Source organism: Euphorbia lathyris, chromosome 5, assembly GCF_963576675.1.
Source record: "Euphorbia lathyris chromosome 5, ddEupLath1.1, whole genome shotgun sequence".
NCBI classification, from domain to species: Eukaryota; Viridiplantae; Streptophyta; class Magnoliopsida; order Malpighiales; family Euphorbiaceae; genus Euphorbia; species Euphorbia lathyris.
This window is the reverse complement of record NC_088914.1, coordinates 27,717,349-27,743,966: the sequence shown is the minus strand read 5'-3', so window position 1 is coordinate 27,743,966 and position 26,618 is coordinate 27,717,349. Positions and strand designations below refer to the sequence as shown.

At 38.7% G+C, this 26,618-nt stretch overlaps 1 protein-coding gene across 2 annotated transcripts; it reads left to right on the top strand.

Moving 5' to 3' along the window:
- The first annotated feature begins 231 nt into the window (after positions 1-231).
- Positions 232-26,602, top strand: LOC136229580 (sterol 3-beta-glucosyltransferase UGT80A2). Of its 2 annotated transcripts, none has more exons than XM_066018460.1 (14): positions 232-633; positions 2,397-2,581; positions 7,929-8,168; positions 8,524-8,635; positions 9,165-9,335; positions 15,761-15,824; positions 15,973-16,030; positions 16,132-16,309; positions 17,064-17,194; positions 23,694-23,796; positions 24,151-24,227; positions 25,062-25,109; positions 25,204-25,353; positions 25,989-26,602. In XM_066018460.1, exons 1-14 carry the CDS (start codon positions 468-470, stop codon positions 26,154-26,156), a joined length of 1,851 nt encoding a protein of 616 aa, XP_065874532.1. In that variant the 5' UTR covers positions 232-467; the 3' UTR covers positions 26,157-26,602. The 2 variants fall into 2 exon arrangements, with proteins under 2 accessions (XP_065874532.1, XP_065874531.1); XM_066018459.1 differs by having other exon boundaries at positions 2,394-2,581.
- Positions 26,603-26,618: the final 16 nt, after the last annotated feature.

The following is a 26,618-nucleotide window of genomic DNA, read 5'->3' as shown; positions in this document are numbered from 1 at the left end:
AGTACAACTACAAATACTGACGTTTGTACGAACGACATACCCTTTTGAAAAATGATATTCTTGTGTGCCCACATAAACGACATGTCGTCCGATCTTATCAGAGTTGTAACACTAGAAACAGCACTACCGGACCAGTAATTGACTATGACCGCAAAAACCGAATGGACAGTGTAAAAGACCAAAGTACCCTCGGCCGGACAATTGTATACGTGTCCATCCCTGTACGCGAATCTAGCAGTATCGTTTACAGGTCCGTCGCCCACTTCATCCAACGTGCCTTCTCTCTCTCGACCTCTCCTTCCACCAGCTTCAAAGAAAAAGCAACTGAAAAGAGTATCTTCCAAATAAGCCACTTTCATATTCTTCACGCGAACGGACCAACCTCTTTCTATATTTTATGTGGGAAGTTCTGCAGATCCGGATCAGAAGAAGCAACTCACAGAGCTTAGCTGGCATCAGAGGCGGCGATGGCGGAGTTACCGCAGAATCGCCGGAGCTCTTCTTATTCTGCTGCTACTTCTTCTAAAGTTTCGGTTATGATCGATAGCGCTGGTACTAGTAGTGATGGCAAAGAATTGGAGACTAAAGAAGTCACTGGTAGTTCAGTAAATAATGGAGGCTCCAATTCTTCAGGTTTCTTCAATTTTTCTCTCTGGAATGAAATTTAGTTGAGGATGACTTTGCTGTCGATGACGCAATTTTCGTTTGAGCTTTTCTTGTGCGAAATATATGTAGTTTGTTGTATTATTAGTTTGAATTGTCTATTAATTTTCTTATTTTTAAATGCGTTAATATATGTGTATCAGACGGTTTTATTGGTCAATTACTTGCTCTGTTCAACTTTCTTGATGTGCATATTTCGAGTTAATTTGTTTTCCTGGTATGGTGTATTATTTGGGATCGAGTTAGTTACATTTGATCCGAAAAATAGAATGCTGAATTATCCGGGGTATTTTTTTTTTAGTTCACTCTTTTGTCAATCCTCTTTGAGAAGTTCCACTCATAGAGCAGCTCATGGATATGCAGAAAGTCAAGACACATTTCCATATTTTCTATATTTTTGGAGGATAGACTCTATGAATTAGCCTATAGAAGTTTCTCGAAAGAAATGATCCTTGCAGATATAAGATTTTCAGACCATATTTGAAGGATACTCTATGAATTTTCAGAATATGACACTAAGTGAACCTCTACTATTTTATAGTGTATGGACGATGGTTTATAAGGTATATATAAGGATTACTCTGCGTTTCACTTTTTTCAGTTTAACTAATTCTTTGGACAAAAGACTGTTGAGTGACAGCATAGTTGTCAAATCGAGATTCGGCTCGTGAATCGAAATCCTCATTTTGTGAATTGTGAATTGAATCACGAGTCTAATGTAAAAATAAAATATTTACAGTGTTGAGCTTAAAATATCATCAAATATTAGTCTAGAAATGCAATTTTAATGTAAAATATAAATCATATCAACCAAGTACTTAAAATTTAAATCTAATGCAAATGCGATCCTAATAAAACTAATTCACAAATAATTCACAAATAGGACTCTGTTTAATAACTTAGTGGAGATGCAGAGTTTGAGTTTGTGACTCTATTTCTTGCCTTGTTGTCAACTTGATAATGATGAAGTGGAATTAGTTTGAGTTGACAACTTGATAAATAACCACTCAGACTAGAGGAGAGTGAGTTTAGTACTTAGTGTTGAAGTTTTTGATGAATGGTGACGAAGATAATTTGCTTCTGATCTTCTGTTGTTGCACCACGACAAAGCAAAGTGCCAAAGACGTTTTCTGAATGGGATGAGATGGGACTTGTGTATTGATTTGAAATAGAGTTGAATCGAATCGAATTGTACAATTCGAATCGCGAATTGCAAGATTCTGTTATAATTTAGATTCACCCTGTAGATTCGGCTTGAAATAGAGCTTAATTGAGTCAAATCGTAAGATTAGGATAACAGTGAGTGAGAGACATAACAAGTCTCACTGTGGATGGAAAAATATATGTCAACATTTCTTCAAGGTAATGGGAGAAGTATATTAGGTTTATAGGCTCATTAAGAGCTAATGTATATTTACATACAAGTTATTACTCATCTTCCCACTTTTGTAAAATGTGACAGTAGATACTGGAAACATCCTCGTCAAAATTTGGGCTGGGCAAGTGATATTTCCTTGTTTTTTGCCCTATCCTGTATTTAGGTGCTTTGACATTGTTAGAATAGACAATAGAGTTCATGAGTGACTTTCTTGAGTCTTGGTATCATGGTAAGAACTATGTTACTAGGCATGCAACATAATGTAGTTCCACTTGGAGATATAATGGTTACTTCAATCACTGCTTGTGTAGGCTAAAAGTTGTAATGCCATTTGTCTTTCATCTTTGTGTAGCAGTTGCTGGCAGGAGCGCACCCAAACTGATCAGTTTTCAGGCTGAAATGCCTGGTGGTAACAAATTAGAACCTGCTTCTGGTGAGCTTAAGCTGGAAAGGTCTAAAACTGAGAGGCCAAGACATCAGAATTTACTTGCGGGAGAGGCAGCACAAATTCTTGATGACAAGATTCCTGTCCAGAAGAAAGTATGCATCTTCAACCATAATGTTTTATTTTCTTTTTCAGATAATATTATTTGGAAAGCCATCAATTTCTGTATTGTGCATGCTGTTCTATTGCTATTATGACATTGAGATTTTGTACACAAGCTCAAACTTCACCAATTGTTGGATGAAGATGCAATTTTGGCTGACATTCACGATTCCATACCTGTGCTTCCAAAATTATTGGTGGAATGATGTGCAAAATATTGCTCATCTTTAAACTTAAGCTCATAATTAGGGCTGTAAGAATAGTTTCATATCTCAAAACTACCAATTTTTGTTTTATAGTTGCATTGTTAGAAATCCGTTTCTTATACTTATGTTTTGAGGTCATAACGAGTGATCTCTACATTGGCATAAATTAGTAATGGCATGACATGAAGCCTTTTTGATTTGGTATGAAATATTTCTAGATAGTAGATATTAAGTTTTGGGTTAAGGTGCAAATATGCCCCAGAAGTTTTTAGGGAAGATCAATTTATCCTTTAAGTTTGAAATAGCAAAATTTTAGGTCTAAGGTTTTTCAAAAGTGCAATTTTAGGCTTATTTGACAGAAACATTTTAACAGTAGAATTCCACGTTAACTCCTGTCTTCGTCTTCAGCGTGATTTCCTTCATCTCCATCGTTGAGTTCTTTCCTTCACCCTCAACTCGTCTTTCTTATTCTCCCATCTTCCCTTCGTCTCCGGATTTCTTCGTTTTCTTCTATTTGTCCTTTAATTTCTGAACATTGTGATTCTCTTCGCCTCTATTCCACTACCAAAATCCTATATCGATCATAGAGTACCAAAATCCATTCCACTGCCACCCTTTGCTGCTATCACTTCAACAATTTGATTCCATTGTGTCAAGGTTCATGTTTTTTTAATGGGTGTTGTTGGCTACTGCTCTGTTTTCAGTTTTTGTTGTTGATATTGGTTCTTGTTTGTTTTTGCTTTTTAATGGTGTTAGCTACTGCTCTGTTTTTATTTATTAATAGGTGTTTGCTTAGGGCGAGCTGAATTACTTCCATCCTGCTTGAGAAAGGCTTTCATTTCAAATTAAAACTAGTTTCTAAAGATAATAAGAATCGCATCAGGTCTAGAACCAGAGAGTCAACCGGAGACAAAGAGAGTACATGAAGAATTGATTCTTGAACCGTTTAGATCCAACATTGTTTTAGATTCCTGAACTGCTAAACATGAACCATTCTACAAATTAAAAGTCGTTTTTACCTTGAAATTTTAAGTTGGGAGACATCACGATGAAAGGATAGAAGCGAACGAAGGGAAAAAATAGGAGTTGGAACCGAAAATAATTTCAAGAAAGAAATCGCAAGACAGGATGCATAATCGCAATGAAGGAGAAAAAGAGAAGAATTGCGATTGCAGAGAAGAAGAAGATGGAGAGAGGAGTCATGATTGAATACAGGAAGGAGAAGGAGAGGAGAGCATAAGGATGAAGTGCACTTCCGTGAACCATTCTGAATATGAATTACATGTTTAACACCGTTAAGTTTTCCATCTAACAAGAGCCTAAAATTGCACTTTATGAGAACCTTAGACCTAAAATTTTGCTATTTCATACTTAAAGGGTAAATTTGATCTTCCCCAAAAACATTAGGGGCATATTTGTACCTTATCCCTTAAGTTTTTGTGGGAAATCTCACTATTTAAAAGATAGATTTATGAACATCCTACAGAAGCATGATATTTAAATGCCGATACAAATTAATTTAAGAAACATTTTTCTGGTGATTGCAAAGAGAATTTAAGCATCTGTCTAAGAATTATTCCTCTTAATACTCTCTAAAATACATACAAAATAACATGAGGTGACAAATTTTTGTTGATTTGTATTGTTGCTTTGCTGCTTCTCATTTCAAGACGCAAGCTCTAGTTCTATTTTTGCATACTATAGGAAAGTCCTTAGAGCATAGTTATTAAAGGCGCAAAGGGTCCTCGAGCCTAGGCACAAGCCGCAAGGCGTAGGTACGTGCCTAAGCGACACAAGATGAACTAAAGAATGACAATATATAAAACCATAAATGACAACATTTAATCTTTAAGAAGTGAAAAATTCTAACATGAAATATATGCTAAACCATATCCATAATCGTAAATTCTAGCATGAAATAAATCCCAATTAAATGCTCTAACTCGTCCATACTCATAATAATAAATTTTAGAGTTCAACCAAATCCTAAGTTAACTCTTTTCGTCAGGAGTATCCATAGTATCACGACCACTATTGTCATATCCAACATCAGCAAATCATTCTTCAAGGTTTTCATCGTTTTCATCTGTACTATACTCATCTACATAGTCGGCTTCTTCTTCCTCCTCAATACACCATTTAAATGAAATGTATGAAACCCTACAGGAATCCTGCTTTTGTTTGAGAGTTTGGAGGTTAATGGAGGTGAGAGTTGAAGGAGGTAATGGAAAGGAAAGGGAAGTGATGGAAATGAAAGTTCAAAATTAACCTTTGTTTGGGAGTTTATAGAATGTAAATGAGAGTTAAAAGTTTAACTTCCTTCGGAGTTTAAATATGAAGGGGAAGGAAAGTTAAAGTTTATTCTGGAGAGACAAATTTTTTTAATGAACTTTCAGTTGCTTCCATTAACCCCCAATTTGGAGGTTAGAGTTTTGAGGTTAAAGGAAGTATAAGTTTAACTTTCATTAACCTTCATTTACTCTAAAAAAAACTCCCAAACAAGGTTAATTTGGTATTTTAGATTCCATTACTCCCATTTACCTCCATTAAAGGCTTGCCTCTTATAACAATGAAAGGCAATAACAGCGGCCCCCTTTGGCGTTCTGAGGCGCTAGCCTTTGACATCTGTGCCTTGAAGAGCCTTTTCGAGGTTCTCTTTCATTTACTTTCCTTTCCTTTCTGTTCTACACAATCTTTGAATTCTCCATGCTTTAAAAAAGGCTTAAAGCACTATTGCACCCCTAATCTATCCAAAATGTTGGTCTTTGCCCCCGACCTATTATTTGGTAACATTTGCTCATGACCTATCCAAAATGTTGCTCTTTGCCCCTGACCTATTATTTGGTAACATTTGCTCATTGACATTTCAAAAGTGGTGAAATCTCAAGCAACATGGATGGTAAGTTAACAGTTTTGTTAAATTTTTAATAGTTCCTTTGAATTTTTATGGATCATGTTTCTGTTAGGTAGGTTAAGGTTTTGACAGAATTTTTAACTTATCATCCACATTGGTTGAGATTTCACCAATTTTGATACATCAGGGGTCAAAAAGTCACCAAATAACCAAATAATAGGCCAGGGAGCAAAGACCAACATTTTGGATATATCAGAGAGAAAATGTTACGAAATAATAGGTCAGGGAGCAAAGACCAACATTTTGGATACGTCAGGGGCTAATAGTGCTTTAAAAAATAATGGTGATTTACAAAATTGTAATACTTATGGAGGTAGAGGGTGACTGAATAGAGGTTAAGAGGGTCTAACTCTAAGGTGACAGAAAATCAGTTTGGCTTTATGCCCAAAAAGTCAACTATGGAAGCTATATTTATTATAGGAATGATGTAAATGTACAAATAAAAGGACATAGATGTGGTTTTTGTTGACCTTGAGAAAGCTTAAGATAGAAAACTAAGGGAGGTTCTTTGCTTGGTGTTGGAAGATTCTTTCAGATAATATTAATGCAATGAAGAACATTTTACGATGGAGTATACAAGACCCTGAGAACCCCCAGGGGGAATCAAGGGAAGTCTAACAAAATTGTTGGATCAGAATTAGATCAAAGATCTGCTTTGAATCTTTATCTTTTTACATTAGTAATGAGTGAGCTGACCAAACATATACAAGATGAGGTATCTTGGTGCGTCCTATTTAGAAATCACATAAGATTGAGGACTAAATTGGAAGCTGGAACTATGACAAAGAACCTTGGAAGAGAAAGGTTTGAAGTTGAGTATTAAAAATATCGAGTATTTGCATTGTAAGTTTGAAAATAATAACCTAACTCAGGTGCTCAAGTATCTGTTGGGGGGCTACAGGTACCGTCATGTAACTAGTTCTGCTGCTTAGGACCTATTTTTTATTATAGTACAAGAGATATGATATGTTAATCATAGAACTAAAGCAGGATGGTTGTGCAACAAGAGTTTTATGTGATAGAAATATGCCTATAAAACTGAAAGGGAGATTTTATAAAACATCTATTGGCCGGCAATGCTTTGTAGAAGTGATTGTTGATGAGTATTGATAAAACAAGCGTAGTAGAGATGAGGATGACTGAGCACTATGGATAAGATTAGGAATGTGCATTCAAGAAAATTTAGGTTTAGCTCAAAATAAAACAAGAACACGATGTTTCTTGAAATTTATGATGAGAAGGTGAATGTATTGATCTTAACATGGGATGAACAAGTAGATTCTACAGTTCAGAATTAATTTGTAGATAGCCTGGTCATTAGATGCTTGAAATTTATTCCATTTTAATGAAGTAAAGAACAAATAAAGTATGTTAAAGCCTAAGTAACAATAGAAAGCACCTGGTAAACAGGTAAGGAAGGAAGAAGAAAAACAAAGGAAGATAAAGATATAGAATAAAAAAATATAAAATATAAAATATGAAATCTTTATTTTTATTTTTTGGGAAAAATATATCACTTCACTTTCTTCTGTGCAGAGCCTAGGTTTAGTTTTTGATATATTAAAATGTAACTGTTACTGGTAAAGTATGTTAAACCTGAAATAAAAGAAGGAAAGGCAAAGGAAGCGAGGAATAAAGGATAATGATCTAAAAGTCTACGAAATATGAAATCTTTATTTAATCATAATGTCATGTAATTGACTGCTGCACATAGCTTAGTTTATTATTTGATACTTCTAGTAAATGTGATTATTGGTTTCTATTCTCAACTTAGTTAATTATGCGTAAAAGACAATTATGAAAATGATACAGTTAAGTCTAATTTTTGCGCAGCATGTATACAATTTAGGAGATATACTTGTTTATGTTTTTCAAACAGACACAATTTAGAACATATTTAACACATTGAAGCATGCATACCTGTTGAATAAGCATGCAATACTGCACAGCCTCATCGGAATCATGTCAGTACTTCAAATATGTATTTATTTCCCCCCTTGCTATCATTGTTTTTTCTATTTTTGTTGTTGTCTTAGGTGCATATTGTTTCATTTTCACCATCAGCATAGACAGGCATCCATATTTCATAATATGTGCTGCAAACTAAATGCTGCGTCTTTATGTGCTAAGAATTTTATTTTTTGAAAACGAATAATTGTAATAGCAAATTCTTCATGATGCATTTTTCTTTTTTATTCAATTTTATCAAAATTTTTGCAGCTTAAATTGTTGAACAGAATAGCCACTGTTAAAGATGATGGAACGGTAGAATTTGAAATTCCAGGTGACGTTGCAGATGAAGCTCTTAGCGTTAGATCTGAACGATATAATGCAGCTACTGATGAGGAGCCTGTTGATGCAAAAGACCCTCAATGTATACCCCCACTTCAAATAGTAATGCTTATTGTTGGCACACGTGGCGATGTGCAACCATTTATAGCAATTGGAAAACGGCTGCAGGTGACTTTTACTACCTTCAACCATTTGTCACTATTGCAGTATGTTTGCTTACACTATTTAATAGGATGGAACTTCTAAGTAAAGTGTTAACAGCATAATTTTCCTTATGTAACATCGCTTTGGATCACTGTCCATTATGTTTTGGTACACTTTCCATTCTTTTTTATCAATAGTTATTCCATTTATGACATTAACATTTAGTTGCACTGGCTCATCTCATTCACAAAATTTTGATTATTAAAACTTGAGTTTATCAAAGGGGAGTGCAGAAAAAAATTTAAATAATTGTTTTTGTATCCTTTTGGGACCTACTGTTTCAAGATTTCAGTGTGTTCATGAGAATATTTGTGTGCAGGATTATGGTCATCGTGTTAGACTAGCTACACATTCAAATTTCAAAGAGTTTGTCTTGACTGCTGGGTTGGAGTTTTTTCCTTTAGGTGGAGACCCAAAAGTTCTTGCTGGCTGTATGTACCTCTGTACACTTGTATGACCATTTATTTATAATTATTCTAGTCCTCTTTCATTTACATTTTTCTGAAGTGGTTTCGCATTTCTTATTGTGATAGACAATTATTTAAAACTGCTGCAGCCATCTTTGATCATTTCATTTATTTAAATTGGTGCACATTTGTAACAAATTCATTATAATATTGGTATGCCTGTATAATTGCTGTGATACTTGTAACGTGTCTGATTATGAACTGATTCATGTATAAAAAGAATAACCCCGTATTAATGACAAGGATTATGCATGTTATGATTTTTATATTGGTTCAAGAATTTGCTGCATTAGACATATATGATTTTTTAAGAAAGAATATTCTACATCCAACTTATGTGGATAACTTGTTTGTACTAATTGCTTCAATATATGACAATCCGTCAGTCTTCTTAATGTTATATCATATGATTTTGGATTCTGATTGACTAGAAAATTGTGGTTAACATATGTCATGAATTTGTCCATTGATTGTTTGCTTCTCTTCTTGCCAGACATGGTTAAAAATAAAGGCTTTTTGCCATCAGGCCCTTCAGAGATACCCATTCAACGCAATCAAATAAAGGATGTTATTCATTCCCTGCTTCCAGCTTGCAAGGATCCTGATGTAGATTCTGGTATTCCTTTTAAGGCAGATGCAATAATAGCCAATCCTCCAGCATATGGTATATTTTTGTCTGTAATACTGTAATTCTCAGTAAGTTGTTATTGATATGAAGTGTCGTATTTATACAGAATACAGTTCACTCTGTAGTGAACAACTATAGTCAACAACTGAGCCTATATTCTAGGCTAGAGATAAATAACAGAATTGATACAGATAAATAATACATAGTCTAATACACCCCCGTAGTCGAAAGGTTCGGAGGGCGAACATTGAGACTATTGCGAAAATCTTCAAATAGTGTTGACGGAAGACCTTTGGTGAAGATGTCAGCGATTTGATAGCGAGATGACACGTGAAGGACACGGACTTCTCCTTTTGCAACGCGTTCTCGAACAAAGTGAATGTCCATTTCCACATGCTTAGTGCGGTGATGCTGAACCGGATTGCGCGTGAGGTACACTGCGCTGATATTATCACAATACACTATTGAAGATTTCTGAATCGGACAGCCAAGTTCTAAAAGCAGGTTGCGTATCTAGCATGTCTCAGACACGACGTTGGCAACGCCGCGATATTCGGCTTCTGCGCTGGATCGGGACAGTGTTGGCTGTCGTTTGGCGGACCAAGAGATTAAATTGTCCCCGAGGAATACACAGTAGCCTGATGTTGATCGGCGAGTGTCAGGACAGCCTGCCCAATCGGCATCCGTGTAGGAGATCAATTGACTGGGAGAAGATGCCAGAAGTGTGAGGCCAAAGTCAAGAGTACCCTGAACATACCTGAGAATGCGTTTAAGAGCAGTCATGTGTGTAGTTTTTGGGTTGTGCATGAACAAGCATATCTGTTGAACTGCATATGAAATATCGGGTCGGGTGAGAGTGAGATATTGAAGAGCACTAGCCAATCGTCTGAATTCAGTGGGGTCATGATAATCAGAACCGGAATTGATACTGAGCTTTTGTTTGGTGTCAACTGGAGTGGTAGCCGAATTGCACGAGCTGAGTCCGGCTTTTGCAATTATTTGAGAAGCATACTTCCGCTGAGAGAGAAATAGAGAGCCAGGAGAGTGAGTTACTGATATGCCCAAAAAATAGTGTAGAGGACCCAAATCTTTCATTGCAAATTCGGAGCTCAATTTTGACATTACTGAAGCCTGAAGTGTGTCAGATGAGGTGATTAGCACTATATCATCAACATACAGAAGGATGTATGCCGTGTTAGAGCCTTGTCTGTAGATAAATAAGGAGCTGTCAGATATGCTGTTGGAGAAACCGATTTGAATGACAAAGTTAGCAAACCGCTGATACCAGGCCCGAGGTGCCTGCTTGAGACCGTATAATGATTTCTGTAGCAGACAGACATGATCAGGATACCTGGAATCCCGGAACCCCAGTGGCTGATGCATGTAAACTGTTTCAGTAAGATCCCCATGGAGAAAGGCATTTTTGATGTCTAATTGCCGAATTTTCCAATTTTTAGACAGTGCTATGCTGAGGACAGCACGAATAGTGGCTGGTTTAACCACAGGGCTAAATGTTTCACCACAATCAACTCCTGCCAACTGTCCGGAACCATTCCCAACCAATCTTGCTTTATATCGCTCAAAGGAGCCATCTGACTTTGTTTTGTGCCTGAAAATCCAGCAACTACGTATAATATTAGCACATTTTGGACGGGGTACAAGTACCCACGTCTTATTTGCAATAAGAGCCTCAAATTCATCAGTCATGGCTTGTAGCCAGTTTGGATCAGTTAATGCAAGAGAAGGTGTTTTTGGAAGCGGAGATATGGTAGGTTTGGTTAAGGTGGATAGATTTAGCATTCGACGAGGTTTATGGATGCCATGTTGAGCTCTCGTGATCATTTTGTGATTGCTAACAACTTGCAATTGAGGAGAAGAGGCAGAAGGTGCTGTATCATCAGAAGTTTGTGATGTATTGGAGGGGGAAATGGAGGATGATACCGACTCGGAGGACTGCGTTTGCGCTATGCGCGCAGACGAAGAGGCGGACGGACTGTGATTAGATGACGAGACGGGAGACGACTCGGACGAACTGTTTGGACTTGACGGGACAGCAGACGACACGGACAAACTGACGTGACAGGATTTTGAGTTAGACGACGCGGACGACTCGGTTGGACTGGAGGGAGTGACGGGTGACGCAGACGACGGTACAGACGCAACAGAAATGGGTGACGCGGACGACGGTACAGACGCAATAGAATTGGGGACCGTGTGAGTTCGAAATGGGACAGCGGGTAGGAAGTTGCTGTTCGACTCGACAGAAGTTTGCGGGGAAGATGTGCGATTTGGAGGCGCTGTTGAAAACGGAAGGGTCGATTCGTCAAAAATTACATGACGGGATATGATTATCTTATTTCTAGACATGTCCAGACACTTGTATCCTCTATGATTAGATGGATAACCTAAGAAAACACATGGAGAAGAACGAGACTCGAGCTTATTTCGTGTTTGGGATGGAATTAGAGGGAAGCACAGGCATCCGAAGACGCGCAAGTGGGAATAGGTGGGTTCCTGTTTGTACAGAATTTTGGTGGGTGATTGATATCCTAGAACTTTGTGAGGATATATATTTAGGAGATAGGTTGCTAATTCGAGAGCATGTTGCCAGAATTTAAGAGGAATAGAGGCATGATGCATTACTGTTCTAATCAGATTATTAATGGTACGAATGTTGCGTTCTGATTTCCCATTTTGAGGTGAGGTATACGGACAAGAGAACCGAAATTGCATTCCGTTTGTTTGACAAAATTGTTTAAAGGAATTATTATTGAATTCACCGCCATTGTCACACTGAAAAACCTTAATTTCTCTTTCAAATTGAGTTCGAACATACGACCGAAATATGAGAAAAGCGGAATAGACTTGAGATTTGTGGGCTAACGGAAAAGTCCAAAGAAAATTGGTGTGCGAATCTAAAAACAGTACATAAAAACGATGGCCACCCGAGCTAAGAACGGGTGAAGTCCAAATATCACTATGAATTAAATCGAAAGGCATACAAGCAAAATTGTTGGAGGACTGAAAATGTAATTTTACTTGTTTTCCATTAATGCATGAAGAACAAACAGAAGTATCCTTAACTTTATTACAAGAAATCAACTTTTTATTGAGCAGGGCGTTCAAAACAGGAAGCCCTGGATGTCCTAATCTGTTATGCCAAACGGCGGAAGACAAAGCAGTAAAGACAGAATGAGATGACGCGGAATTGTGGGTGCTAGAGGTGACTGGATATAGGGCGCCGGAACTCTTACATCTCATGATAGTAGTGCCCGTCCGTAAATCCTTCACAGAAAAACCCAAAGGATCAAATTCCACAGAAACTTGGTTATCTTTAGTAAATTGACGGACAAATATGAGATTTTTGATAAGATGAGGTGCATGCAAAACATTGGTTAACTTTAAACGGTGATGATTAGCATCTAAATATGCATTACCAGATCCACAAACAGGCATACAATGACCATTACCAACAATTATATTTTCATTGAGGTTCGAATTGAAATAAGAGGTGAGTGTACCTTTGTCAGCTGTCATGTGCGAGGTAGCTCCTGTGTCCATGTGCCATTGATCAGGAGGTGGAGCAAGTGTCATGGTGTGCATAGCTTCTGCAATATCGGTAGGCACATATGATGGCGATTCCATATGAAGGTGTGCTTGCTGCATGTGAGGACGAGGCCTTAAAATGCCAGATTGAGACGGCTGCCTGCCTGAAGTAGGGTAAGGACATGGAGGAGTAGCCCATTGTTGCTGTGGTGCCCATGGGTAGGTATATCCCCAAGGAGGAAGGGCAGCAGGGCGATAGTGTGGTGGCTGAGCCGACCAGTAGTGGTGTCGACCGCCCCTGCCGGGATTAGAACGGCTACCGTGTCTGCCGCCGCGGTAAGAGGAGGAGCCGCGATAATGCGCAGGTCGCGGAGAGTTGTGCGACGGCGCACCCGTAGCTTTAGCGGACGACACAGTCAATGCAACTGGTTCAGATTGAGGAGGGTTCTTGCGGGCACGAGCTGTTTCTTCCAGAATCAGCATGGATCGGGCTCTCTGAAAGGATGGAAGTGGATCCCCATGTCTAATTTGAGTCCCAACGGTATCATAAGCCTCAGTCAGACCGGATATAAGTTGTAGCACCATCTGATCATTGGTAACCGGACAATCCACATTTGTCAGTTGATCAGACAAAGATTTGAGATGCTGACAATAGGCTGATATGTCAGAGTAGTCACTAAGTTTGGTTTTGGAGAATTCTTGTTGGAGAAATGGAGCTCGGGAATTCTTGTTGTCTGAGAAGATCTCCTCTAAACGACTCCAAGCCCTGGCGGCTGTGGAATCAGTTTTAATAATAGTGTGGAGAAGGTCGAGGGAGATGGTACTATAGATCCATTGAAGAACAACGGCATCAATGCGAGCCCAGAGATTGGGGTTGGATTGTTTAAGATTATTGGCGGAAGGGTTGGTGGGTGATGGAGGAAATATATGGTCCAGGACCTAGAATGCTGTGGCATGGAGCTTGAACAGAGCAGCCCAAGTAGGGTAATGCCCTTTTTCTACGTCGAGAGTAATTTTGATAAACGTAGAGATATTGGAGACGGTGAGGGACGGATGGTGATTTGGATTTGTGTCTGTGTTTTCCATGTTCGAGGTTGTTTTGGGCGGGGTACCGGTTGAGGAGTTTTCGGTGTTGGTGCTCATTATCGTCGACGGGGAGGAAAAAAGGGGGGGGGTTGCGATTCTGTTCTGAATCGATAAGGGGAAGGTGATCGGAAAAGGAAATTAACGGCGGCGGCGGCCGTGAGGTTGGAGGTGGTGTCGCGGCGGCGGCGACGGTGAAGAAGAGAGATAGGTGAGGGTTAGGGTTAGGGTCTCTGATACCATGTAATAATGTAATTCTCAGTAAGTTGTTATTGATATGAAGTGTCGTATTTATACAGAATACAGTTCACTCTGTAGTGAACAACTATAGTCAACAACTGAGCCTATATTCTAGGCTAGAGATAAATAACAGAATTGATACAGATAAATAATACATAGTCTAATATTGTCCACAATATTTTGAGTGCACAAAAAAGTTGACTTTGAGTGCTTCTCAAACATATGAGATGATGACTTGGAATTTATATAAGCATTTCTATTTTGAGTTTTATTTTGAATTCTCTAACAATTGAAATAAACTTTGTGCTGAATAATTTTTTTTTTCTTTTGATAAATTTTGAAATAACGTTCGTCTTTCTTGTTCAAAAATTTTAAGTCAAAGATTTTATCTTCTTTCTGTAGAACCATCTGTGAAAGCAATAAACAAAAAAAGATTATGCATGATTGTATACTTTTTAATATGTATTATCAATATTGACTTGATTGTTTCTTATATGCCTTGGTTAGAGTTCCTGACCTATCAAGAGGAACAAAATATTGTTTATTCTAATAAACTTAGGCATGCTAAGGCTGCTGTGACAGCTAGATGGCTTCTAGTAGGTAGGGATGCTATGTTTGCTTAATTGCAGGAGTAATTTAGGGGGAACCTTGTATATATGTTTATTCATCTTAAGTTAAATATATCCATGTAGTCTTTAGGATCACATGATATCCCATGTATTTCTTTCTATTTATATGGTATCTTTACATTTATTATTCAGTTATTTGTTTTTAATTTTCTCATTGGCTCAGCTAGAATGAGGGGATCCATAAATGCTGCATGCTCATTCACTTGAAGAGTATGGCATGGTTGAATAGTCATAGTGTTGCCCTGTCTTTGGATTCATAGGGCGATGTATTGTTCCTTGGGTTGCATGTTTCCTCCTATAAATGGCCTCATCTCAATTGCAAAGGCGTTTTGAGTTTAGAAAAGCCACCCTTATGCAGTTTTTGACATTCCTGGATTAGAGTTTTGTGTTGCTTAAGACCACGATTGGTTACAATTATTATCGACATCAAGGTTTATAGTCATGAGTAATAAGATTAAAAGAATTGGATCAAACTTAGAAAGTGGAAAAAGTTTAAGGATTTTTTGGCCTTAACGTTATAGTTTATGAGCCTTTTGATATACACACTACTCGGTGCCTTGTGAATCGCTTTATTATTTTGCATTAATTGAGCGATTTCAGATTATAAAAATCTGCATTTTTCCATATATTCTGTTTGTTTTTATATGATGGTGAGCTTTGTTAGATTCCCGTTGTTCTTTCCCTTTTTAATGGAATGTGATATGATCATATGAAGATTCCAATTTTGAAGCCTCTGTTATAGTACGGAAATCTAGCTACCAGTTTGGTTATAATTGGGTATTGTCATGAGATGCTCATAACTGCAAGGAATATCTACTAATTCTTCCATTGCATGCTTATATTTTGTTTTTAATCTTGAAACATTGATTTGACACGTTAGTGTCCTTCCCAGATATCTTGAAAATTTTATTGGGATGGTAGATGAATTTCTAGTTATTCATTGACCTTGTTAATGCTTTCCAGGGCATACTCATGTCGCAGAGGCACTCAAAGTTCCAATTCATATATTCTTCACTATGCCATGGACGTAAGTCTTATCTGGGTAATAGAATATGGCTGAGTTAAATGTAGATTTATTATTGTTCAAACTTGGTGCTTTCTATTCCTTTTCTATCAGATTTTCTGTGTTAGGAAGTCCTAAACTGCATTAGTCGATGTCCCGTCTTTTAAATCAGGCCAACTAGTGAATTTCCACATCCTTTGTCTCGTGTCAAGCAGCCAGCTGGATATCGAGTGAGCTTTCTGCTTTTTCTCCCTTTTCTCTGCTGTAACTTTGATTTCTTCATAATGTATGGATCTTTACAAGTGACATCTGGCAATCTGTGCTTACCTAGCTCTCCTACCAAATTGTTGACTCATTAATTTGGCTTGGGATACGGGACATGATAAACGACTTCAGGAAGAAAAAGCTAAAGCTACGACCTGTAACATATCTCAGTGGTTCACAAGGTTGGGAAGCTGATGCACCACATGGATATATATGGAGTCCCCACCTAGTTCCCAAACCAAAAGGTGCTTTCTAGTTGTCATTGTATGTTATTGATGGATTTTATTATTAGTTCATTATGCAAATCTTACATTATGTTAAGTAACCATTTGAAAAATATACTCTTAACTTAATTATTGTTGTCCTCTATCTTGAGCTCTTGCGCTCTTGGATGTTTTTTTCTTGTAAAGCGAGTCATTTGCATGATGTAGTATTCAGTGAACCCTTAAGCCTTATCTTGTGATTATATAATCTAATGAAAAAAAATGCTCTTAAATTAGGCTGCACAAATTTATCAAGATCAGTAGTTTATGAGGCCTACTTCCAACATGTCATCAAACTCTTCAATACAGCCTCAAACTAAAACCTTTTCGCTATTTTGGAAGCATAAAAAGCTGACCCTTTATTTTGGTTTATAGTCAAAGTAGGAGATGGAAATAATGCTTAATCAATGTGAATCAAAGATAAACCTGATTAAGCGTTATTTTTTTTCTTTGTTTTCTTTTCTCTTAGAATCTTTTGGGAACCTGAACAACTATAGTTCTGCTGAAGCTTGGCATTTGAATATCATATTTGAACTTGTTCAATAACAGTTAAACTAAAGTGTGAGAATTTGTTTTTTTTTTGAACTTTTCTGGTTATATCATTTACTATTGTTGATAGATGAAGTAAGCAGCATATTTTTTTTTTCAAAAAATATGTACATATTATTATTTCTGGATCAGGTCATATCATTGTAAAATTGAAGGATGATTGCTGTTTGTATCTTTTGGTATGCAGACTGGGGGCACAAGGTTGATGTTGTGGGATTTTGCTTTCTTGATCTAGCATCAAATTATGAACCTCCTGAGCCACTTATGAAATGGCTTAAAGCTGGTCCAACACCTATTTACATTGGGTTTGGGAGCCTTGTGAGTTTTGTTTCTGAGTTCTTTCTTTTGTTATTTTTCCAATTTAGAGAATTACTTGTAATACCTTTTCAGCTTCATGATTGTTGGGTTGTTTCTGGTTTGTTTGTTAAACAAATTCTTGGAACACAATTTGTGTTTGCTGGCCAAAATTAGCTTATTGCTACAATGGGTCATATCTCTTTCCAAAAACTATATTTCAGTCACTGCAATTTGATTGCTTTAAATTGGTAACTTGTTTATTGTTTATGTGCCACAATGTTCTTACTCATGCAATTCTATTAGAATATGTATTATTTATCTGTATCAATTCTGTTATTTATCCCTAGCCTAGAATATAGGCTCAGTTGTTGACTATAGTTGTTCACTACAGAGTGAACTGTATTCTGTATAAATACGATATTTCATATCAATAACAAATTACTGAGAATTACAATCTCACATGGTATCAGAGCCATGGTTCAACGTTGGGGCTCCCGCTGATATTAGCGTCACGCACCAAATGAATTGGGCGTGAGGGGGGCGTGTTAAACATCCCACATTGCTAAATGAGGAAGCTATATGGCTCCTTAAATATGTGAGGCAATCCTCACCCTTTGAGGTACCTTTTGGGGTGAGTTAGGCATTTGTTCACATGGTATCAGAGACCCTAACCCTAATCCACAAATATCTTTCTCCTTCCCCGTCGCCGCCGCCGCGACATCACCTCCAATCTCACGGCCGCCGCCGCCGTTAGCTTCTCCATTTTTTCCGATCACCTTCTACTTATCGGTTCAGAACAGAATCGCAATCCCTTCTCTTTCCTCTCCCGTCGACAATAATGAGCACCAACACCGAAAACTCCTCAACCGGCACCCCCCCCCAAATCAAACTCGACAATGGACAACACAAACACAAATCCAAATCACCATCCGTCCCTCACCGTCTCCAATATTTCTACCTTTATCAAAATTACTCTCGACATAGAAAAAGGCCATTACCCCACTTGGGCTGCTCTGTTCAAGCTCCATGCCACCGCATTCGAGGTCCTGGACCATATATTTCCTCCATCACCCACCAACCCTTCCGCCAATAATCTTAAACAATCCAATCCTAAGCTCTGGGCTCGCATTGATGCCGTTGTTCTTCAATGGATTTATAGTACCATCTCCCTCGACCTTCTCCACACCATTATTGAAACCGATTCCACAGCTGCCAGGGCCTGGAGTCGTTTAGAGGAAACCTTCTCAGACAACAAGAATTCCCGAGCTCTATTTCTCCAACAAGAATTCTCCAAAACCAAACTCAGTGACTACTCTGATATCTCAGCCTACTGTCAGCATCTCAAATCTTTGTCTGATCAACTGACAAATGTGGATTGTCCGGTTACTAACGATCAGATGGTGCTACAACTTATATCCGGTCTGACTGAGGCTTATGATACCGTTGGAACTCAAATTAGACATGGGGATCCACTTCCATCTTTTCAGAGAGCCCGATCCATGCTGATTCTGGAAGAAACAGCTCGTGCCTGCAAGACCCCTCCTCAATCTGAACCAATTGCATTGAATGTGTCGTCCGCCGAAGCTACGGGTGCGCCGTCGCATAACACTCCACGACCTGCGCATTATCGCGGCTCATCGTCTTACCGCGGGGGCAGACACGGTGGCCGTTATAATCGCGGCAGGGGCGGTCGACACCACAACCGATCGGCTCCGCCACCACATTATCGTCCTGCTGCCCTCCCTCCTTGGGGATATACATACCCATGGGCACCACAACAACAATGGGCTACTCCTCCATGTCCTTACCCTAATTCAGGCGGACAGCCGTCCCAATCTGGAATCTTAGGGCCTCGTCCTCCAATGCAGCAAGCACACCTTCATATGGAATCACCATCATATGTGCCTACTGATATTGCAGAAGCTATGCACACCATGACACTTGCTCCACCTTCTGATCAATGGCACATGGACACAGGAGCTACCTCGCACATGACAGCTGATAAAGGTACACTCACCTCTTATTTCAATTCGAACCTCAATGAAAATATTATTGTTGGTAATGGTCATTGTATGCCTGTTTGTGGATCTGGTAATGCCTATTTAAATGCTAATCCTCACTGTTTAAAATTAACCAATGTTCTGCATGCACCTCATCTTATCAAAAATCTCATATCTGTCCGTCAATTTACTAAAGATAACCAAGTGTCTGTTGAATTTGATCCTTTGGGTTTTTCTGTGAAGGATTTACGGACGGGTACTACTATCATGAGATGTAAGAGTTCCGGCGCCCTATATCCAGTCACCTCTAGCACCCACAATTCAGCGTCATCTCATTCTGTCTTCACTGCTTTGTCTTCCGCCGTTTGGCATAATAGATTAGGACATCCAGGGCTTCCTGTTTTGAACGCCCTGCTCAATAAAAAGTTGATTTCTTGTAATAAAGTTAAGGATTCTTCTGTTTGTTCTTCATGCATTAATGGAAAACAAGTAAAATTACCTTTTCAGTCCTCCAACAATTTTGCTTGTATGCCTTTCGATTTAATTCACAGTGATATTTGGACTTCACCCGTTCTTAGCTCGGGTGGCCATCGTTTTTATGTACTGTTTTTAGATTCGCACACCAATTTTCTTTGGACCTTTCCGCTAGCTCACAAATCTCAAGTCTATTCCGCTTTTCTTATATTTCGGTCGTATGTTCGAACTCAATTTGAAAGAGAAATTAAGGTTTTTCAGTGTGACAATGGGGGTGAATTCAATAACAATTCCTTTAAACAATTCTGTCAAACAAACGGAATGCAATTTCGGTTCTCTTGCCCGTATACCTCACCTCAAAATGGGAAATCAGAACGTACCATTCGCACCATTAATAATCTGATTAGAACAGTAATGCATCATGCTTCCATTCCGCTTAAGTTCTGGCAACATGCTCTAGAATTAGCAACATATCTTCTAAATATATATCCTCACAAAGTTCTAGGATATCAATCACCCACCAAGATTCTGTACAAACAGGAACCCACCTATTCCCACTTGCGCATCTTCGGATGCCTGTGCTACCCTCTAATTCCATCCTAAACACGAAATAAGCTCGAGTCTCGTTCCTTTCCATGTGTTTTCTTAGGTTATCCTTCTAATCATAGAGGATACAAATGTCTGGACATATCTAGAAATAAGATAATCATATCCCGTCATGTAATTTTTGATGAATCAATTCTTCCGTTCTCAACAGCACCTCCACATCGCACATCTCCCCCGCCAACTTCTGTCGAATCGAACAGCGATTTCCTACCCGCTGTCCCGTTTCGCACTCAAACAACTCCTAATTTCGTTGATTCTGCACCTTCGTCCGCGTCACCCACTTCTGTTGCGTCTGTCCCGTCATCTGCGTCACCCGTCACTCCCTCAAGTCCAACCGAGTCGTCCGCGTCGTCTAACCCGACATCTGGTCACGTCAGTTCGTCGGTGTCATCTGTCGTCCCGTCCAGTCCACACCCTTCGTCCGAGTCGTCTCCTGTATCGTCATCTAATCCCAGTCCGTCCGTCTCCTCGTCTGCGCGCATCGCGCACACGCAGTCCTCCGAGCCGATTTCAGCCCACATTTCCCCCTCCAATACATCTAAAACTTCTGCTGATACAGCACCTTCTAACTCGTCTCCTCAATTACAAATTGTTAACAATCACAAAATGACCACGAGAGCTCAACATGGCATCCATAAACCTCGTCGAATGCTAAATCTATCCACATTAACCAAACCTACCATATCTCCGCTTCCAAAAACACCTTCTCTTGCATTAACTGATCCAAACTGGCTACAAGCCATGACTGATGAATTTGAGGCTCTTATTGCAAATAAGACGTGGGTACTCGTACCCCGTCCAAAATGTGCTAATATTATTCGTAGTTGGTGGATTTTCAGGCACAAAACAAAGTCAGATGGCTCCTTTGAGAGATATAAAGCAAGATTGGTTGGGAATGGTTCCGGACAGTTGGCAGGAGTTGATTGTGGTGAAACATTTAGCCCTGTGGTTAAACCGGCCACTATTCGTGCTGTCCTCAGCATAGCACTGTCTAAAAATTGGAAAATTCGGCAATTAGACGTCAAAAATGCCTTTCTCCATGGGGATCTTACTGAAACAGTTTACAGGCATCAACCACTGGGGTTCCGGGATTCCAGGTATCCTGATCATGTCTGTCTGCTACAGAAATCACTATATTGCCTGAAGCAGGCACCTCGGGCCTGGTATCAGCGGTTTGCTAACTTTGTCATACGAATCGGCTTCTCCAACAGCATATCTGACAGCTCCTTATTTATCTACAGACAAGGCTCTGACACGGCATACATCCTTCTATATGTTGATGATATTGTGCTAATCACTTCATCTGACACACTTCAGGCTTCAGTAATGTCCAAATTGAGCTCCGAATTTGCAATGAAAGATTTGGGTCCTCTACACTATTTTTTAGGCATATCAGTAACTCACTCTCCTGGCTCCTTATTTCTGTCTCAGCGGAAGTATGCTTCTGAAATAATTGCAAAAGGCGGACTCAGCTCGTGCAATTCGGCTACCACTCTAGTTGACACCAAACAAAAGCTCAGTATCAATTCTGGCTCTGATTATCATGACCCCACTGAATTCAGACGATTGGCTGGTGCTCTCCAATATCTCACTCTCACCCGACCTGATATCTCATATGCAGTTCAACAGATATGCTTATTCATGCACAACCCAAAAACTACACACATGGCTTCTCTGAAACGCATTCTCAGGTATATTCAGGGTACTCTTGACTTTGGCCTCACACTTCTGGCATCTTCTCCTAGTCAATTGATCTCCTACACGGACGCCGATTGGGCAGGCTGTCCTGACACTCGCCGATCAACATCAGGCTACTGTGTATTCCTCGGGGACAATTTAATCTCTTGGTCCGCCAAACGACAGCCAACACTGTCCCGATCCAGCGCAGAAGCCGAATATCGCGGCGTTGCCAACGTAGTATCTGAGACATGCTGGATACGCAATCTGCTTTTAGAACTTGGCTGTCCGATTCAGAAATCTTCAATAGTGTATTGTGATAATATCAGCGCAGTGTACCTCACGGGCAATCCGGTTCAGCATCACCGCACTAAGCATGTGGAAATGGACATTCACTTTGTCCGAGAACGCGTTGCAAAAGGCGAAGTCCGTGTCCTTCACGTGTCATCTCGCTATCAAATCGCTGACATCTTCACCAAAGGCCTTCCGTCAACACTATTTGAAGATTTTCGTAATAGTCTCAATGTTCGCCCTCCGAACCTTTCGACTACGGGGGCGTATTAGAATATGTATTATTTATCTGTATCAATTCTGTTATTTATCCCTAGCCTAGAATATAGGCTCAGTTGTTGACTATAGTTGTTCACTACAGAGTGAACTGTATTCTGTATAAATACGATATTTCATATCAATAACAAATTACTGAGAATTACAATCTCACAAATTCAAATACAATTGTCCTCTCTTTGTTACCGCATTTACTTGATGTTATAGTGCACTTTTGTAGTGTCTTGTGTGCTAAGGAAAATTTCATGCATAACCCTTGTATTAATCCTTAAACTCCACTTTGTCACATAAAGATGTTGTTGACTTACCATAGTTGTCAAAAAATATGTTCTGCTACCATATCGTTAGGAGGATCACACGACAATGGTTTGACTGTTAAATAACCTGCATTTGTGCTGCACTTAAGCCAAATAGGCTGCTTATCTTTGAAATATTATATTTGCCTTGCCCTTAGCTTGCTTATAAAAGAAATCTCTATGGTAATTTTTGGAGTATTTTTTATGTGATAATGAAGTTTGTGGATCAAAATAACTTAAAAGCACTTGTTGTCTGTTCAGGACTGTGTTTATTTGATTTTTATAGGGTCTTAATTCTAACTTGGAATTATATAAAATGTTCTCTGGCTTTAACTAGTGATCTTATTTACCCGAAGTAGGAATATGGGTACTCCTATTTAGGCAAAATGCACAATTTTAGTCCATTGTGTACCTTTGGTTATAATTGGTCCTTGGCAGATGGTATTGTTACCTGCAATCTCTCTTTCTACAACCTGTCTGAACTAGTCATTGTGTTGTTTCCAGCACTATCTGAACATTAAATTTCCTTTTACCAGTGATTGATAATAATGAATTTCCTCTCAAAAAAGTCCATTAGGAGCCATTTCTGATAATTGAAAAGTACAAGGACTAACTGTGACCAAATTGAATTGCAGGGACCAAATATGTAGCCAAGTGTAGGGACCAAATTTTGCATTTTGTCCCCATATTAAAGTATTGAAATGTTTAAAACCAGATCCTTCAAATGAAAACAGATAGCGTGTCATATTTCTTTCTGTATGTTTTTTTGGTTCTATTCTTTCATGGTAGTTTAATTGAAAGGTTTGCATGCCATTACATTCGACTTCACTCTTATGTGCATTTCTTTTTCTTTCTTACTTGGATGTTTCTCTATTAATACATCTTCCTTTTCCATGTCAGCCTGTTCAAGAACCAGAAAAAATGACCCAAATAATTGTGGATGCACTAGAACAAACCGGACAGAGGGGAATCATTAACAAAGGCTGGGGTGGTCTGGGTAACTGTAAGTTTCTCACTCCTTAGCCTTCATATGATCTTCTGAAGATTCTTTTTTTTTTTTTTTTTCTTTTTTCTGTTTCGTTGTCTGAGGGCGAGCCTTGGCGCAACGGTAAACGTTGTTGTCGTGTGACCAAGAGGTCACGGGTTCGAGTCTTAGGAGCGGCCTCTTGCTAAATAAATTGGCAGGGGAAGGCTTGCCCCCAGTACACCCTTGTGGTGGGACCCCTCCCCGGACCCTCGCTCAGCGGGGACGCGTAATGCGACCGGGCCGCCCTTTTCTGTTTCGTTGTCTATAGCCACTTTCTGGATCCTTTTCTTCTCATTGCTGTATATAAGCTTAAATTCTGGTTGCTTGCAGTGGCCGAACCAAAGGACTCTATATACTTACTGGACAACTGCCCTCATGACTGGTTATTCTTACAATGCAAGGCAGTGGTGAGGCTAATCATACATATATCTCTTGAAGAGCATCTGTTATTGTCTTGTTCCCTGCAATATAGATGATTTATTAGATTAAACTTTATATGCTGTATCAACATATTTGTGCTAGTTCCAATGCCCATTTTATTTGGTATTTTACTCTCTGGGGTCAGCTGATGAACATCCTATTGCTGAGCTACGGTGTTGAATAACTTATAAGTATATGCTAGAGATTGTGTTTTCAATTGCCCTGCAGTGAATATATGTAAATAAACATGGATTATATCATTTAAAAGATAGATATTCTAGGGACCAACTGCTAACCTTCGTGATATCTTGACCATCTCCACATAAATATTTATGCATATAGCCTATGTGGCCTTGTCATGAAGCCAAGAAAAGTAGCAAACTAAAAAAAATTTGTTGAGGTAATAATTAATATTCACATTTTATTTATAGTTCATAATTCACATGCATCCAATTTAACACAAGAAATGTACTTACAGAAGTTCAATATTTGGGGTTTTAGTTATATTTATTAATATATTGTCTTTGCACTACTAAAAATATCCATTATATAAAAAGAAATTTATTTACATGAAAAAAACATTAAATTTGCAATTAATATGTAATTGAAATTTCTATGGGTCATATTGCATTCTAGCTGCAATTACTTCACAATCATTTCCAGTCGAGCTCATTATAGAAAGATAACAGCTAATTGTCAACCTAAATGGGCCCAACAAACTTTTCTGGATGTAATCATGCATTGGACCTATTTCTTCTCTGTACTACTTTTGTATTTGGTATATTGATGGCACGCTCTTATGATTAAGCATTTTCTTTTAGGTTCATCATGGAGGTGCTGGGACAACAGCTGCTGGTCTTAAAGCTTCTGTAATGGCTGAAGCTTTCTTCTTTGGATTTAGAGCTTGAGTTTCCATGTCATATGCTCTCTTCTTACTTTTGATTTTGTTTTAAATTGTTGTAGTGCCCTACTACCATTGTGCCATTCTTTGGTGATCAACCATTCTGGGGCGAGCGAGTACATGCTAGGGGTGTTGGACCTCCACCCATACCAGTTGATGAGTTTTCCCTTCCCAAGTTAGTCGATGCAATAAATTTCATGCTAGATCCTGAGGTAATGAGTGGTGTTCTGAATTTTTTTTTTATGTGATTAACCTGCTTTATATTTTATAAACTGGTGCGTGAGAAAGAAACTGTCTATATCTATAATCTGTATCATGCAATTCCAGAATATCTTCATCGAAAATTTTCATTCCCCCCCTCCCCCTCTCTTAAGTTAACAGGGGAGATGAAGTGGGAAAACAGGATCCCTGTCTATGAGATTCTGATAACACCACAAGAATCTTCTTGACGTTTGAAATTTCTTTTTTCTTTTTTCTCTGGAGAAAAGCAGTAAGAATAGGTTGAACTTCCTTGCATTCTTAGCAGGTGTTTTCTTTTTGCTCCTCAACTCTGACCAAGCGAATTTGACAATAATGAAATGTAGACAATAGAACTGTAAACCATAGCTGTTGTATAGTGTAGTGGTGACCAAGAGGGTAAATGAAAGGTCATTTTCATTTTAATAATACCAGAAAACACCAAATGTAGTATTAAGGGAAGTCTGATTTTGCCTAGAGTATCCATGTCTCCTGTTAGTTTTCACTGTAAAAGTCGAATTGCATTGCTCTGGATCTGAAAGAGGATTGAGTCACATCCTCATAGGGGATCCTGGAGGTAGGAAATAACATGACGGGCTTATAATGCCAGGTTAAGGAGCGTGCAGTTGAGCTTGCCAAGGCAATGGAGAATGAGGATGGAGTAGCTGGAGCAGTGAAAGCATTCTTTGATCATCTTCCATGGAAAAAGCCAGAGCTAGAGCCGGAGCCAGAACCATCTAGTTTCTTCTCGTTTAGCAGATGTTTTGGTTGTGCCTGAACGGTTGGAATTTGATAGCTCAGATATGCATCAGCAGTCTAGCATATGATGAGAGATTCCTTGGCATTGGTGTGTCTGCCTACCGATATATGGTATTTCCTTTGAGATTGTGCTTATAGAAATCTCCATCCTACTTCCTAATTGTAAATATCCCATTCGTTTTTCAATACGTATTCATTGCTATATATGAGTTATAGTTGCAATCATGTTCATTCTATTACGTATTCATCACGACCCCTATTTGGCCCCAATTTATTCAATCACTCAACTTCGAAAGGATCTTCCAAAAATCCAAGGCTTCTTCATGTTCATGGCTTTGTTGGAGTAGATTTTGAAATTGAATTCTTTGTTCAAGTTATAGTCCAAATTCAAACACATTGGAAAATCAATGAAACATCATCTAATTAACAATATCATCATTATTATTTATTATTTATTATTTTGAATTTTTGAGTTTCATAT